The sequence below is a fragment of the Aythya marila genome (genome assembly GCF_965140915.1).
Source record: "Aythya marila genome assembly, chromosome: 2".
Classification (NCBI taxonomy): Eukaryota; Metazoa; Chordata; class Aves; order Anseriformes; family Anatidae; genus Aythya; species Aythya marila.
In genome coordinates, this window is record NC_139043.1 from 4,603,910 (window position 1) to 4,618,834 (window position 14,925).

The following is a 14,925-nucleotide window of genomic DNA, read 5'->3' on the forward strand; positions in this document are numbered from 1 at the left end:
GTGAGCTGACTTCCATTCCAGGAGATCAGTTACAAACACACAAGATTTAGATGCTCTAGATTACCCAAGCCATTTACAAAGGGTTGGCAGTTGTGACACTGACCTCCATCCAGAAGGAAAACCATGCTCTACCTTTGGACATCTGAATCCTCTGAGTGAACAATTGAATTAAGCCCATAATTTCTTAGTTGCTATATTCACTCCAAGCCAATTTTAATTTTGTTAATTGTTTTCTTTTTAATTAAAATCAGAAGAATGCAAACCATACCTGGCAAACATCGTAGTGCTCAAAGAGAGACAGCAAACCAATATCACTGCGGCTTGTGATGCCTTTCAAGATCGTAATATTTCCATTTCCAGAATTCAGCTCTATCACATCATTGAAAACATTGGACACAGCTTTGCCAGTCAAAAGCAAGTTCACTAATTCCTGTTTATGACATTAAAAAAAAAAAAAAAAAAAAAGTTAACTATCTTGTCTGTACCAGACATTAGTACAAGCTTAATTCAGTGTTGATAAAGTTACACATAAAATCACAGAATGGGTTGGGTTGGAAGGGACTTCCACGCTGCCCCCAACTCCATCCAGCCTGGCCTTGGGCACTGCCAGGGATGGGGCAGCCACAGCTCCTCTGGGTGGCCTGGACCAGGGCCTCATCAGTCTCAGAGTGAAGAATTTCCTCCTAACATCTAATCTAAATCTCTTCTCTTTTAGTTTGAAACCATTCCCCCAGTCCTATCACTAACTGACCATGTAAGAAGTTGCTCTTCATCTTTTTTATAAGCTCTTTTTAGGTAAAAAAAGGCCACTATAGGGTATTCTCAGACCATTCTCTTCTCCAGGCTGAACAATTACAGCGCTCTCAGCCTGTCTTTGTAGGAGAGGTGCATCCTCATGGCCTTCCTCTGGATGTGCTTCAACATATCCACATCCTTCTTGTTCTAGAGCTCCCAGGCCTGGATACAAGACTCCAAGTGGATCCTCACAAGAGCAGAGCACCTGCCTCCCTCCACTTGCTACCCTCTCCTCTGGTGATGTAGCCCAGGATGCAGTGGCCCTTCTGGGCTGCAAGCACACACTGCTGGCTCATGACAAGCTTTTTTCCACCAAAACCCCCGAATCCTTCTCTGCAGAGCTGCTCTCAATGTGTTCTTCACCCCCTATGTACTCATGGCTGGGATCGCCCCAACCCAGGTGCAACACCTTGCACTTGGACTTGGACCTCATTAGGTTCACATGGGCCCACTTCTCAAGCTCATCCTGGTCCCTCTGGATGGCATCCCATCCAATTTGCAGATTAGTGTTTTTGTTTAACTTAAAATGTTATGGTGTCCCTTTTTCTGTACAATGAAAGTTACAACATGAATGATATCAATTAAAAGCTCTACACTACTATCCCAATACTTCTGCATGTGCATAGTAATGTGTTTTGCACATTGGACAAGACTTGTTAAAAGATTTTCTTGCCAGGGTGTATGTGTGTGTGTATTTGCACACATGCATGTGCATGAAGCTCAAGGAACAATGACACCAAACATTTTGCATAGCATAAGAGCCAGAAAGGGTCAACTAGGACATAACAGCAAATAACATATGTAGCAGCATATGTTAGTCTGCTGATATGTAGCAGCAGACTGTGGTACAGCAATGAATGAATGGTTAGCTTCAGCTAACCACTAACAAATAACATATGGCAAGAAACATGAAGGAAAATAAGAATATAGTTTCCAGAAGAAAAAAATAAAAATAAAATATTATGCCCTAAAACATGACTAACACTGTTATTGTCAGTTTGGACTTGATGTTTGACTTTAGCAATAACTGCACACAGTTATATCCCAATGTTTCTCCTGGAGGACTCCCCAAAGTTTACAGGTTTTTACTGATGCTTATGGGACTTCCAAGACCCCAAGTGATGTTCCACCACCTGTTTGAGGAATCACCATGTAACCACAGCATAAAAGTCTCGTATTGATAGTAAAAGAGAAGAACATGAAGCTTGCTTTTTTTCAGCCAGAATGGCAGTACATTTAATGTCTGTCACCATATTCAGACCACATTACTTATGCCCATGTCACAGTTTTCAGGTAATCCATGTCCCAGAATTTTGTGATCTACATTCCACCTTCAGTGTTTTCAACCAGATGGACACCTCTGCAGGCCTAGAGCCAGGCAGTAGGAGACATTTGGTACAGGGCATGAGCTAGAATTAGACTACATAAAGTTATGAGCCTAAGTGATAGACAGCAATTCAGAATCCTTATTTTCAAGCACCACGTGTCTATCGGATACAGCTATAATCAATGAGTCTCCAGTTTGAAGCACCAGTTAGCTTTAGTCAGCATCAGCTGTTGGCTGAGCAGGGCTCGTTTATGGAGGAGCTGTACAGTGGGACATGGAACCTTGATCACTCTTCTGAAATGGAGGAAGGAAACACAAGTTTCAGTTTCAGTGGCATTACAACATTGAAACCAACTAGGGATTTCAAAGGGGCAGATGAGGGGAGTAGAGGTAGATTCAGACCAGGAAAAAAAAAAAAAAAAAAAAAGCAGAGACTCTGAAAGCAAAAACAACAGTCTGCCAAAGTGAAGTGCAATGATAAACAATAAAGACGAAGATGCTTAACATTCTGGGGAAATGCTAAAGAAATGCTATCTCTTCCCAGAGGTCAGTTCACAGCTCTCTGTGCAGAGTCATATGATATCTCCAAGACTTCATGTTTAACTTACCTGAGTACAATAGCCATGGCTGCCGATCAAACGGTTCGTAAGCACATCAAAATCATTGCGCACCCTGAAAAGAGTAGGGAATACTTAAGCCCAATTGCTTCTTTTCATTTGACTTAAAAATCTCTAAATCTTGTGGAAAAATGCTGTTTCCCAAGTATGAATAGAACTTTACATTTTGGAATTCTTTTAAGCTGAATTTTCACACAGGGAAAAAAGACTATCAACTAGACCTGTAGCAAGCAGAATTTAATTACAGCTAGACTGAGGAACACAGCTGTAGAGGAAAGGAGAAACCGTTCTTGCACAAGGTAGAACTTTAAAAGTCAGAACTACTGACCATTTGTCTTACAGAATGAGCTAGATAAAATGTTCTCACAGATACATGCATTTGTTATTCCTGTCATTAACTCTTGGGGTATATCCACAGACTGAAGACAATATTATCTATGCTTTATATTCTCAATGAAAAGGCTCCAGGTGTACACTTATTATAATACTGCCACATGGTTCCTTCTATTTTATGACACCAAAGTCCATGAAATTGCATCACTAATAATTATGGAGTACTATCTCTCAAAGCCAAGTTCCCTCTCCTATAACTCCTGGAATAATTCAGTTAGTGATCGGTTGGTGCCCTAAAACAAAATTTGAAGAAGGAAAGCAGAAAGAAAGAGAATGCTTTGTTTTGTGATAAAGCAACAGTTGAATTGGTCTGGTTACACTAGAGCTACCTTGAATTTTTCTTTCAACATGGCATGCTCTGTTAAAAAATTCATTTTTTAAGTAAAAAGCCGGGATATCTCTGCATTTACTGTCTTCATCCCAAATATTACAAAATTATTTTTCACCTGGGATTTATGTGAGTGACAAAATTGGAATGTTATGTATAACTTTCAAGATCTCCAGCCCTAATGATCCTTAGAGTCATTAAAATTTGTCATAGCCATGAAATCACACCAATTCCCCTTTTATTTTTAATTTGAAAGATAATTTACAAGTTAGTCTCAATAATAAAAAAGTTTTATAATAGCATCTCTTGCTAGTGGGAAATCAAAGAAATGGCCACAGAAAGCATGCCTGTGATATGGAAAAGTCTCTCATGCAACATTGTGAGGAATAGATGGGATAATAATAATCTTTGGATTTCAGCCATTTTTTAGTTTGAGAAACAGTTTCATCTTGAAAATGCTGTTGCCTTGTTTGAAATGAGTAGACTATACAATATGCGTCAGTTAGGGACGATGGGACATACGAGAAAGACAATAGGAGGAAGTTCTAATTTCATCTGTAGGTACAAACAATATGGGAGCTGAGGTGTATCTCAGATTTTTAAGAAGAAACACATCTGCCTTTCAAATCATCTCTGCTGATGAGGAAACAAACATCAGGCATATAGCTAGAAGATTTACACCTATTCTAAATCATTTTAAGATTATTATCCATACCTCCCAAAGACTTACAAACTTCAATGCAGGTGTATTCATTGTGTTACAATAAAAGGCATCAGCTTTTCAGAAGTGGAAGTACCCTTTGTGTATTGTAAACACACCAGGTAACTACAACAATGTGTTTTGTTTTCTGCTGGACTGTGAAGAGATTCATTGATGACAAGCAAATATGAAGCATTTGTCCATTCTAGTATCTTGGCTACCAGGTGTGAAACCAAATACAGCAAATAAATTGTTACCACTAATTCTACTTTGTCCCTGCGTGGAAATTTCCATTTATCACTTTATAATCACATTGAAACAGAAAACCCCACTAATTTTAAGCCATGAGACTTTTAAGAATCCTGGTCATCCTCAGTACATAAGTCTAAGTGGAGTGAGGTACAAGTACGTTGACTGCTGGCTCATAATGGTGGTCATTGCCTCAACTGGTAATATTGTAGTCTTTGAAACTACTCAATTAGAAAACAGGATATGATTTTGAAAATGAAGAAATATATGAAATTGAACGTATGTAAGCACTGCCTTCAATAGGAAGATGTTCTTGAGCCAGTTCTTTAGCCAGTTCATAATCAAAAGAGTGATAATGAGATCTGCTAAATTTCAGATCAGTACATAAGATCTCACATGACATTCACCTTCTCAGATTAACATAATAATGGACATAAAGGCTTGCTTTCAACTTTTACTATGTTTCAGTTTTTGCCCTGACATTCCTTCAGCTGCTGAATTCTCCACTCAGTGGTGATTGAACTGTCCAGCTTTTCTGATGCATTGACAAAAATGTAGACATATTTTATATGTTTGTAGAACCTAAAAAACATGGCAGAACTAATCTCCATGTAGTTTAATTAATTTGGTACTTTTTTTTTTTAATTTATTTTAGATTCAAATAGTGAGATATTTACATCATAGGGCATAACTTTTTCATCATTCAGTTTGCAACCAGATTTTTTCTTTTTCAGTATGTATTCAATATATAATGTAATAACTACATAAATAATAAATAACTTTATAGTAATATAATATAATGTGTTTTCTTATATAATATTTATATTTTCGCATTATTTTTATATAAAACTAGTGTGTGTTATTATGTGGCAAAGCCAAAAATGCATAGGTGGCTTTGGAGCCAGCAGCTGGGGCAATCTTATCATGACAGAAATCAATCAAAAACACTTAATCTGAAATGTATGTATTTTTTTATGGTTTCTAATGCTGATAGTTTTAGAATGCCTGATACAGTCTTTCCAAAAATACATGTATGATCATATATTGTAAATTTCATTTTCTTCATGTTCCTGTTGATGATTCTGTGTTAATATTCAGCCCCGATGAAACTGCTAATCAGAAGTTAAAAAATCACAGAAGAAAAAAAAACACTGAAAGATTTTTTATAAAAACAAAAACAACACAAAATCAACTAATGTATTTACGGAGGGTTTAAAGTACTGGAGATGTATAGATGTTCTGAGTCAACCCTTCCGCAGGTCTGAACTGTGACATAACATGCTGACATCAAGGCAGCTGTGACAGTTCCTATTAGTCAGAAATTTGCCTCATGTTTTCAACACACTCATCCATTCTGGGATATACACATTAAAAAAAAATAAATAAAATTCTTCTAAGAGCTTAGGACAGGTGAAGAAAAATAGCATACTTAGATGAAACTGTAAAAGCAGTATAAGCCTTAGCACTGATAGCGTGTTGATAAAATAAATTATTGTGAATTGTAGCACTCTAGTGAAGTTTTGAAGTGTATATATACAAATCCAAAACATAAACGTTTTGAGCACTGTAATCAGATGAACTTTTTCTAAATAACACCAAGTTAGATAAATAAAACATTTTAAAAATGCTTCATACACACTAATTTACTATGTATTTCCAGGAAAACCCTTGCCAAGTCTTTAATGGAGAACACCTGAACATTGCATATTAAATACAAAAGGCAGAGACAAACTTAACAGTAGGAAGAGTTCCAGCCTATCACTAAATGAGCTGGTTAATGCTAGTTATTTTAACTTAGATATCATTCAGATTGATAGCAACTTAGAACACAGCAAAATGAAATAATATAAAACAAAAAAATGGTGCGTTTAAGTAAGTGTTAGCTGTTTTAAAGCCTTTAACTCTGTGGCAAAGCTGTAATTGAGAATTGGTGACCTCACTTTGTTCATGGCAACAGACAGCTATATTAACAAACACACAATTACAAGTCTACTCCCAAAATAGAATTTGGGTTGGGAGGGAGAAAAACTCCTCTTCAAGCACAAGGATTTCAAATAATTACAATGGGGATGTGGAAAATGACAGGATGGGTGACTGGCTTATTGTGTAAATGTTCCTTTTTTTTTTTTTTTTTTTAATACTGGCACACTGCAAAGGTTATAAACGAATGCTTAAAAAAGAAGGGAAGAGCTTCTCTGTTAAAAATAAATAAATAAATTCTGTTTGGGATGCAAACCAATAAAAGCAAGGAAGTGGTTTCAATTCTTCATTTATCACTTTTTTCACATGCCTGATAATTTCACAAAGTTCTTGAAATATACACGTACAATCATGCGCATTTAATTCATCAGCTCTGCTGCTACAGGGTGCTTACACCCTACAAGATGTTTCAGAGGGATAGGTCTAATGCAGAAAGTGATTAAGCAATTGGCATATTCAACACATCATTCAATTTTTCAGAATAAATTATCTTTCTTATTGAATGCAACACGTCCCTCTGAGCTGAGCACATTATGGAAAGATCTTAAACTAGGATCTTTTTAACCATAGTGACCTTATATTTAGCAAATGGAGCTGAACAGTACATAGTATAAAAGGAGGCTCGCTGAAATTTGGCAAAAATGTGACCATATTTTCATTACTGCTCTACTTTTTAATAGAATCAGACTTCTATTTTGCCTCTTTGGAGACTTTTTTAAAAAATACACCTTATATCCCTAAAATCAAAAGTATTCATTTCTGAAAGGATTTAATTTCCTCCAGGAAAGGGAAAAAACAAGACTGGGAAGATGACAAAGCTAATTTGTCACTTAGGGATGGGCTATTTTTTTATATCTAAAGATGAACATGTCTTCAGCTAATCATTCTTGGCTTCTTTACATTTCAGTATGTGGAAAAAAAAAAAAAAAAAAAAAAAGTAGTAAATCCTGAAGTAATTTACAAGACCTTCTAAATAATGTTCAGAGCAGAGGAAGAAACTACTGGGAAATGTCTTTTCCATGTCTGACGAATGTGAAGAGAGCCTACCACGATTTGGGTATGACCATCTAATTGTTACATAATGAGGTCTGGAAAGATAAATCATACTCACGAATACGTCAGCATTGCAGACAGACTCAGTATATATTTTTGGTTTACAAGCTGAGAAATACAGTTGCTATAGAAATAACGTCTCATAGCTAGCTTTGACAAAACTGTCCTTGCTCAGACAAGCCAACTAAATTCAATGCATGAACAGCCACTTTCGAATAGTAAGTTTGATTCAGGTTTTAACTTGACAATGACAGGAATTGAACATTTTGATTCTTGAGTTTACTGGAAGCATGCAAAAGATGACTTCACAGACAGAATAGATGAGTTCATCTCATGGTAAGTTGAGCTTTACAAAGATAGAGTGAAACCAGAAAGAGTTCAGAGGGCCAGAAGAAACCCTGTCAAATGGACCAGCTTCCCTATGAGAAGTGACTGTACAGACCATATACAGACAACTTACAGCCATAGCTACAAAAGGACACAACTGATGTATTACAACAGAGGATCAAACATTTCTCAATTATAAGGAAATGAATAAAGAACGCGTGCTCAGCACTTTTCATAACATGAACTAGGCAACACTCTTTAGACTTAACAGGCAAGCTGTTCAAGCTAAAAAAAGGAAAAACTCTATCACACGGCACATAACTACATTGGGGAACTCATTGCCACAGGATGTTCTGGAGGCCAAAAGAATAAAAGGGTTCAAAAAGGGTTTAGACAAATTCATGGAGGATAGGTTCATCAAGGGCTAATAAACTCGATGGTCCGGATACAACTGCCAGCTTAGGAAGTCTCTGAATTACTGACTATCGGAAACATGGAGAAAATACCAGCACAATAATTGCACTATATTCACCCCGTTTCTTATGCAGTTTCCTTCAGCAGCTACAGCTTTCCACTATCAAAGACAGACTACTAGGCTGGATGGACTTTTGCTTTAATCCTCAATGAACAGTCTTATTAAATCCACATATCCCAGCTAATTGTCAGATTGATGCTCTGCATTTACATAAGCCATGATGTAGACTATAGCCTGGGATAATGTTGAGCTGCAGACACAGGAAAAAGAAGATGACATGCTCTGACTGGTAAACTCTGGCCATCTCATATCTCCTTCACAGATAACCACATTTTTTAGTTCCTTCTTGGTTTCTCATACTTTTTGCAGTGGTAGCTTAGGAACCCAAAATCTAATCATAGTATGACTAGGTTTATTGAGTCACAGACTAAGTTTATTGATGCATTTTCATTTTGTGCAAATATTGTTCTTTAAATTAAATAATTCTTCTCAGTCCTTCTTGTTTCCTTAGGCACACTTCCCTCCTATGTTGTAGAATATATTCATGTCCTGTCTCAATTTATTTTATTTTATTTTATTTGGTTAGAAAAGATAAACACTTTTTTTTGTGTCCTTTTATAAGACAAATTTCTCATTACCCTGGTCTTCTCTTCACCAATGCTTCTTCCAGCTTTAATGGGTGAGCCAATGGGTAACACAGTATTTCAATGAGGATATATCAGTACCTTGCACTATTCTGCAGTATTTCTTCACCTCCTCAAACTATTTACTGTAATACATCCTAAGAGCAGATCCAATGCTATTTTATATTGCTGGCTCAAAGACATCCTGTGCTCCTCAGCTTTTCTCAACTCTTTACCCTTCCATTTATAACTCATGGACTGTAACAGCACAGCAGTGAGTACTCTCTGTTTGCATGACCCTGTAGTTTCTGCAGTTAAAACAAATTCTTTTTTTATTGCCCTCAGCATGAAGCAAAGCCAACTCTCTGTACAGTATGATTCCTTTTCTGTATTGACAATGCCTTTCAATTTTGATTCATTAGTACATTTCATTAGCGCACCACTCCCTTCTCAACATAACTGAAGGGAATATTAAGAAAGATTAATCTCAGAGTGATCACTGATCAACTTTATCAGTAACCTTCTCCTTGCTGATAACTCTTCTGAGCACCTTTCTTTATCACCCATACAATTTTTAAAAGATCTCTTATCTTCACATTAGTAAATGAATTCTCAGGTGGCATGAAATCAAGTGCAAAAACATCTTATTATCTCACCCTTAACTAATTTTATTCTGACGTTATTAGTTGTTGTTGTGTTTTGTTTGTTTTTGTTTATTTTTTCCAGTTTAACTAACAATTCTCTGTTTGATTCTATAATTGCATGCTTACTGAAGTTCAGATAGAATTCATTTATTTAATTTCCCATTTTAAAAAATCTGTTCTTTATCAAAGTAGAATATAAGTTCAGTCTTGTATAACCTATCTTCATTAAAAACAGACTGCATTCTCCACCACTTTCTATTTACCTTTGCAGTTAGTTACTCTCTTTTCAGAATTTTGCTTATATCTTTTCAACATGCTGAGTTAAGGACCAGGTTGCTTGGTTTGATTTTCCATCTTTCTTAAATGTAGGCATTGTTTGTTACTACAGTTATATGGTGACCTCTACTGTGAAAAAAGACATTAAGCATCTTTGTCATTGTATATGTTAAGTGTTAGTTTTGCCAGTATTTGGAGATGCATAGTATTCACTTCTCCAAATTTACTGCACCAGAGATACAAGGTAACTGCCTGTTTTAATGGGCCAAGCCATATAGTCTGACAGAGTAAGTAAGCTTCCAGGATCAAGCCCATTCATAAAGTCTGACAAAGCAAGAGATAGCTCAGAAAATCTTGCATTAGTTTAGAAGTGAGACCTAGGCAAAAAGACTTTTTTAACTTCTGTTCCACCTCCTACGTAATTAATACCATTTCTATGCATCGATTCCAATTAGTCATTCTGACCATTCCCTATATCATTCTCCTTAATGAAATTTAAAACAGAATATCCATTTGGATGTGGGGCATTCCTTATATTATTCCTAATGTCAGCCACATTCACCCAAAACTAAAACTTCACACTTTCCTGGTATCTTCTTATTGATGTTATAAGGGAATTGCTTGTTAATTTCCTTTACAAGTTTTGGGTCTGACCTTGTCTGAATCACATTATTCACCAAAATTCAGACTAACATTGCTAGAGCTATTTGTTGTTCGCCACACTTTTTTTCATTCATTTTAATTTTCTTTATTGTTCAGAAGATTCTCCAGAAAATGAGCTAAATTTTCTTCTTTTCAGTCATGTTCCTCAGCTTTATGATTTATCCTGATTAGTTCTAGAAGGAACTAGATGTAGCAGGGGAAACAGTATTTTCCCCCTGTTGCCATGTGAAATCTTTCTGTAGCAAACATCCTACCTCCCTTCACACTGTCCAATTCACAGTTCTATGGACCTATGCTGGTTACAGGCTTCCTGAATTTTATTAACAGGGAGACAAGGGTCACATGATGCTCTATTATTTGTGTAAATACTAGCTCTCCTTCTTTCTCTTCTTTCTTCTTTCTTCTCTTTCTTCTCTTTCTTTCTCAGTATATCAATCTCTTACCTAGTGAGATGTCAAACGGAAAGAATGCAACAACCCAGGACATCCTCTTTGTTTCCTTGATTCTCCCCCATTTGGCTGTGTTTGGTTTCATTTTTTCTATTTCCTTATCACTAGCTTTTCTTCTTTGTTCTTCAGTTCAGCAAACTTCTTTACATCTAATGCAATTCTTCCTCTTGCCTTTGTGGTCATGTTTCCCCTTGGGTCCCATTCTGTATCTAACAGGCTCTATAGCTTGCTTATCTCTAGATCTTATTGACAGATGCATATGTTGGTGTTGAGTCACACCCTATTCTCTTTTATCTTGTCTTCAAAATCCCATTCTACCATCATCTCTAGGTTTATTCTTTAGTCCACAGATCATCTCTTCCTCAAGAAGATGACAGTAAGGTGACAGTTCAACAGTTCATAAATCAATACATTCCACGGCTTATCCAAGTTTGAGAGAATAAAAATCATAGCTTCAGATCTGTCTCTCACCCTCCTTTGAATGTTATTGAGGCTGTCTCAGTTACTACCCCTGACTTCTTGTTTTTCTTTGAAGGAGAAATATTAACTTCTTACAAGCAAACTCCCTTGTTTATTGCCTCTTAGCAGCTGAAGCTGCAATCTGTGCTTCATTAAGATTCCACTTAATAAAAGCAATGCCTGTCCAGTGATCACTCAGCTAGAAGGGCCTCTGTCCAATTCATACAACAGAGCACCAAAGACATGAAAGATCCTGAGGACTGCATGCAACCTATCAAGCAGCAGGTATAGAAATTCACTTACCCAAACAAACAAGGACTCGATTCTTCCCTACCAAGGTCTGGATCTCACACAAACTCTCCCATTTATTGTCCTCTCACTGCTCTTGGTAAATCTAATCTTGTGCTTCCTCCATGTTGTAAAGTCACAAACGGGTCTTAGAGAGATCCGAGACTCCCAAATATGGATTAGTCTGTTAGGTCTAGTTGCTTGTTTTTTTGCACTGTAACATAATTAGCAGCTGTTTCCCCTTAAAAATAACTGCTTCCCTATCTTTTTAAAACACCAAAAGACTAAATGGTAAAATACATGATTACATGTATTTATATTAGAGAGCTGTAAACACTGAGTGAAAACTGGTCACACACGTAATTTCCCCTTGCTGATGGTCTTCCAGGCGTTCTCAAGTGGGGGGAAACTGATTATGAAAAGCCATTTTCCCAGAAAACTGGCTAATAATAAAAAGCATATTTCCATCAATAATTGAGTATGCCTCATGTGACTGTATATTTTATGTGAACTTGCAATTGCTTTTGCCATTGGACAAGCCACATGATCGTTTCACATAAAGGTTTTTTTCACCAGCCAAACAACATGAGGAGACTTTAAAATGAGAATAAGTGCACTTTAGGGGAACTCTAAATTAGCAAATGGCTCTGTGACAGGAAAAGGTGTCAGTTAAAGAAAATGGATTGAGGGTGGAGGACCCATTGTTCCACCCACAATTCATGCACCAACACAATACCACTTTCTTTTTAATGTCCTATGTGATTGAAAGAGGTTAAATGTAAAGTAACATGTCAGAATCTAGGTTATTTCACAGTAAATGATATAGCTGGGAAAGATACAGAAAAAAAAAATGGTTTGATAAAGATTACTACAGTGATGCTTATCTGATGTTATACCTTTCTTGATAAAAAGTTATCTTACTGAGTAAAGACCATCTTACTCTTGGGCCCCTGTCTTTCTCTCTGACAAAGGGCTTCTGATCTTTATTACAGAACATTGCTGTACTATAAATAAGTAGTGTAAATATGTAACAGTACATCTCACAGTGAAATGCTGTCCTACAGAGATAGAACAGGTCAAGACAGAACGGTCATATTGTACCAAAGCAGGAAGATTCTTGGCATATGTCTTGCAACCAAATAGTTACAGAACTACTGTTCATCAACCAAGTTGATGAACAAATATACATGAGCACAGTACATGGCATAATAATGACAACAGTGCAAAATTCTTCCGAGATCCTCTGAAGACCTAAAAATCAGTTTCCCCAGATGAACAACATACTCATTTAGGAAGGTATACTTTGGTTTATACATGCTGGTTCTGCAAATGCTGAATCTAGATCCTTTGCATAGCCAGAGAGGGATTGTAGCCACTGGTCCTTTAGCCTGTCTGATTAGGCTTTCCTTTCATGTGAAGTCTAAACAAGTCAAAATTTCTCTCCCCTATAACATGTCTAGTGCAGCTTTGCTTCATTTATTATGGAAAGGATATTATTATTTTTTTTGCAATGGAATATGTCTACTGAGCAGCCATCAACATGATTTGTGGCATTTATTACATGGAAGGATTAGAAAGAAAAAGTTCAGAAAAATGGTACCTGTCTTGGTTTCAGTTAGAACAGAGTTAATTTTCTTCCTAGTAGCTGGAGAATGCTATGTTTTGGCTTAGGATGAGAAGAGTGCTGATAAAACACCGATGTTTTAATTGTTGCAGAGCCGTGCTTATACTAAGCCAAGGATATCTCAGCTTCTTGCTCTGTCCTGCCAACGGGCAGGCTGAGGGTGCAGCAAGAGCTGGGAGGGGACAGACCCAGGACAGGTGACCCAAACTAGCCAAAGGGGTATTCCATACCATCTGACGTCATGCTAAACAATATATAGGGGTGGCTAGCCGGGGGAGGGCGGCTGGACTGCTCGGGGTTAGGCTGGGCATCGGTCAGCGGGTGGTGAGCAATTGCATTGTGCATTACTTGTTTGTACACATTATTAGTAGTAGTACTATTATCATTATTATTATTATTGTTATTATTATTTTCCTGTCTTATTAAACTGTCTTTATCTCAACTCATGGGCTTCACTTTACGTTTCTCTCCCCCATCCCAGAGAGGGAGGGGGGAGGGTGAGCGAACGGCTGTGTGGTGTTTAGCTGCCGGTCGGGTTAAACCATGACAGTACCATAGGAATGAAGGCTAAATGCTCAACACAGAATCTACCCTTACCTGTATGATTCCCCTTAGGAAAAACAAAACAAAACAAACAAACAAACAAAAAAAACACTGTTAGATGGTGGAAGATTTCAGAAAACTAAGTTAGAAAACTAAGTTACTAGTAACTAAGAACAGACTTAGTAGGTGTGATGAGGCCTCAATTCAAAAGGAATCAAACCATTATCCCATTTAATAAAAAGGCATTAGCTTTTTATTAGCCCACAACACCAAAACCTTCTAAGCTCACAAAGGGAAAACAACACAAATCATTTTGAAAGGGGTCTGTACACTTTTCTGGAAGAGAAAAGGCTACAGCAGGGGATCACATTAAAGAAAAATGTGTGTACTCATGTTTTACTAAGCTTATTAGCAAGTGGCTGACCAGTGCTGACTGCAGCATTACACTTGCAGTCTGTTATCATTAAGTGATAAGGTATCTGTGCACGACTCAACTAAAGAGACCTGCAAACAGTGCTGATTTGATTGTACTGGTCACTGGTCAGCATATTTGTGAGTAAAACAGTGAGTCTGTCTTTCAGATGAAGCTCTCTTTAGTGTCTGCAGGTAGCTTGCAAATGGCAATACACTGCTTTTCTACAAAGGAATTTGACCTAAGGCATTTTCTTAGCTCTAATAGCTTCTAGTAATGATGGTTTTATTCAATAAAGTTATTACACAGATTAAGAAAAATATAGTAATGAAAACAGTGGGTCTGGTTGGCAAGAGGAAGAAATTTAAAGGCTTTTAGTGCTAGATGTGATGAGATGGTCCACACGGGAGCTCACAGCCTGCTTTTTAGCTTGGTCTCTCCCAGGTATGTGGAAAACATCTCTTGGCTGTTAACAACATGAAGATTTTAGTACATAGTTTGCACATTCAGGAAGATCAGTCCCCTGAGCAACTGTAACACGTCCACTATTTTTTAATTTTTCATTGGTTGTAAAAAAAAAAAAAAAAAAAAAAAAGAAAAAAAAAGTTACAATTGTTAGTGACTAGCATTCCTTCCTGTACCAGAAGCAACAACACGTTCTGAGCAACTTCCTCAGGAATTCTCACTCCTCTTTGGCCAT

At 37.0% G+C, this 14,925-nt stretch overlaps 1 protein-coding gene across 5 annotated transcripts in view; it reads right to left on the reverse strand.

The window, feature by feature from the left end:
- Positions 1-14,925, reverse strand: part of MINDY4 (MINDY lysine 48 deubiquitinase 4) — a 136,021-nt gene that overhangs the window by 79,152 nt on the left and 41,944 nt on the right. For all 5 annotated transcript variants that reach the window (XR_014316901.1, XR_014316902.1, XM_082753228.1 and 2 more), the window contains 2 exons: positions 2,731-2,794; positions 269-430 (listed from right to left, as the gene is read on the reverse strand). Coding sequence is in view for 3 of the 5 variants with exons in the window: in XM_082753228.1 (XP_082609354.1) it covers positions 269-430; positions 2,731-2,794 (226 nt within the window). In the remaining 2 variants the exon portion in view is untranslated. The remainder of the gene's footprint in view (positions 1-268; positions 431-2,730; positions 2,795-14,925) is intronic.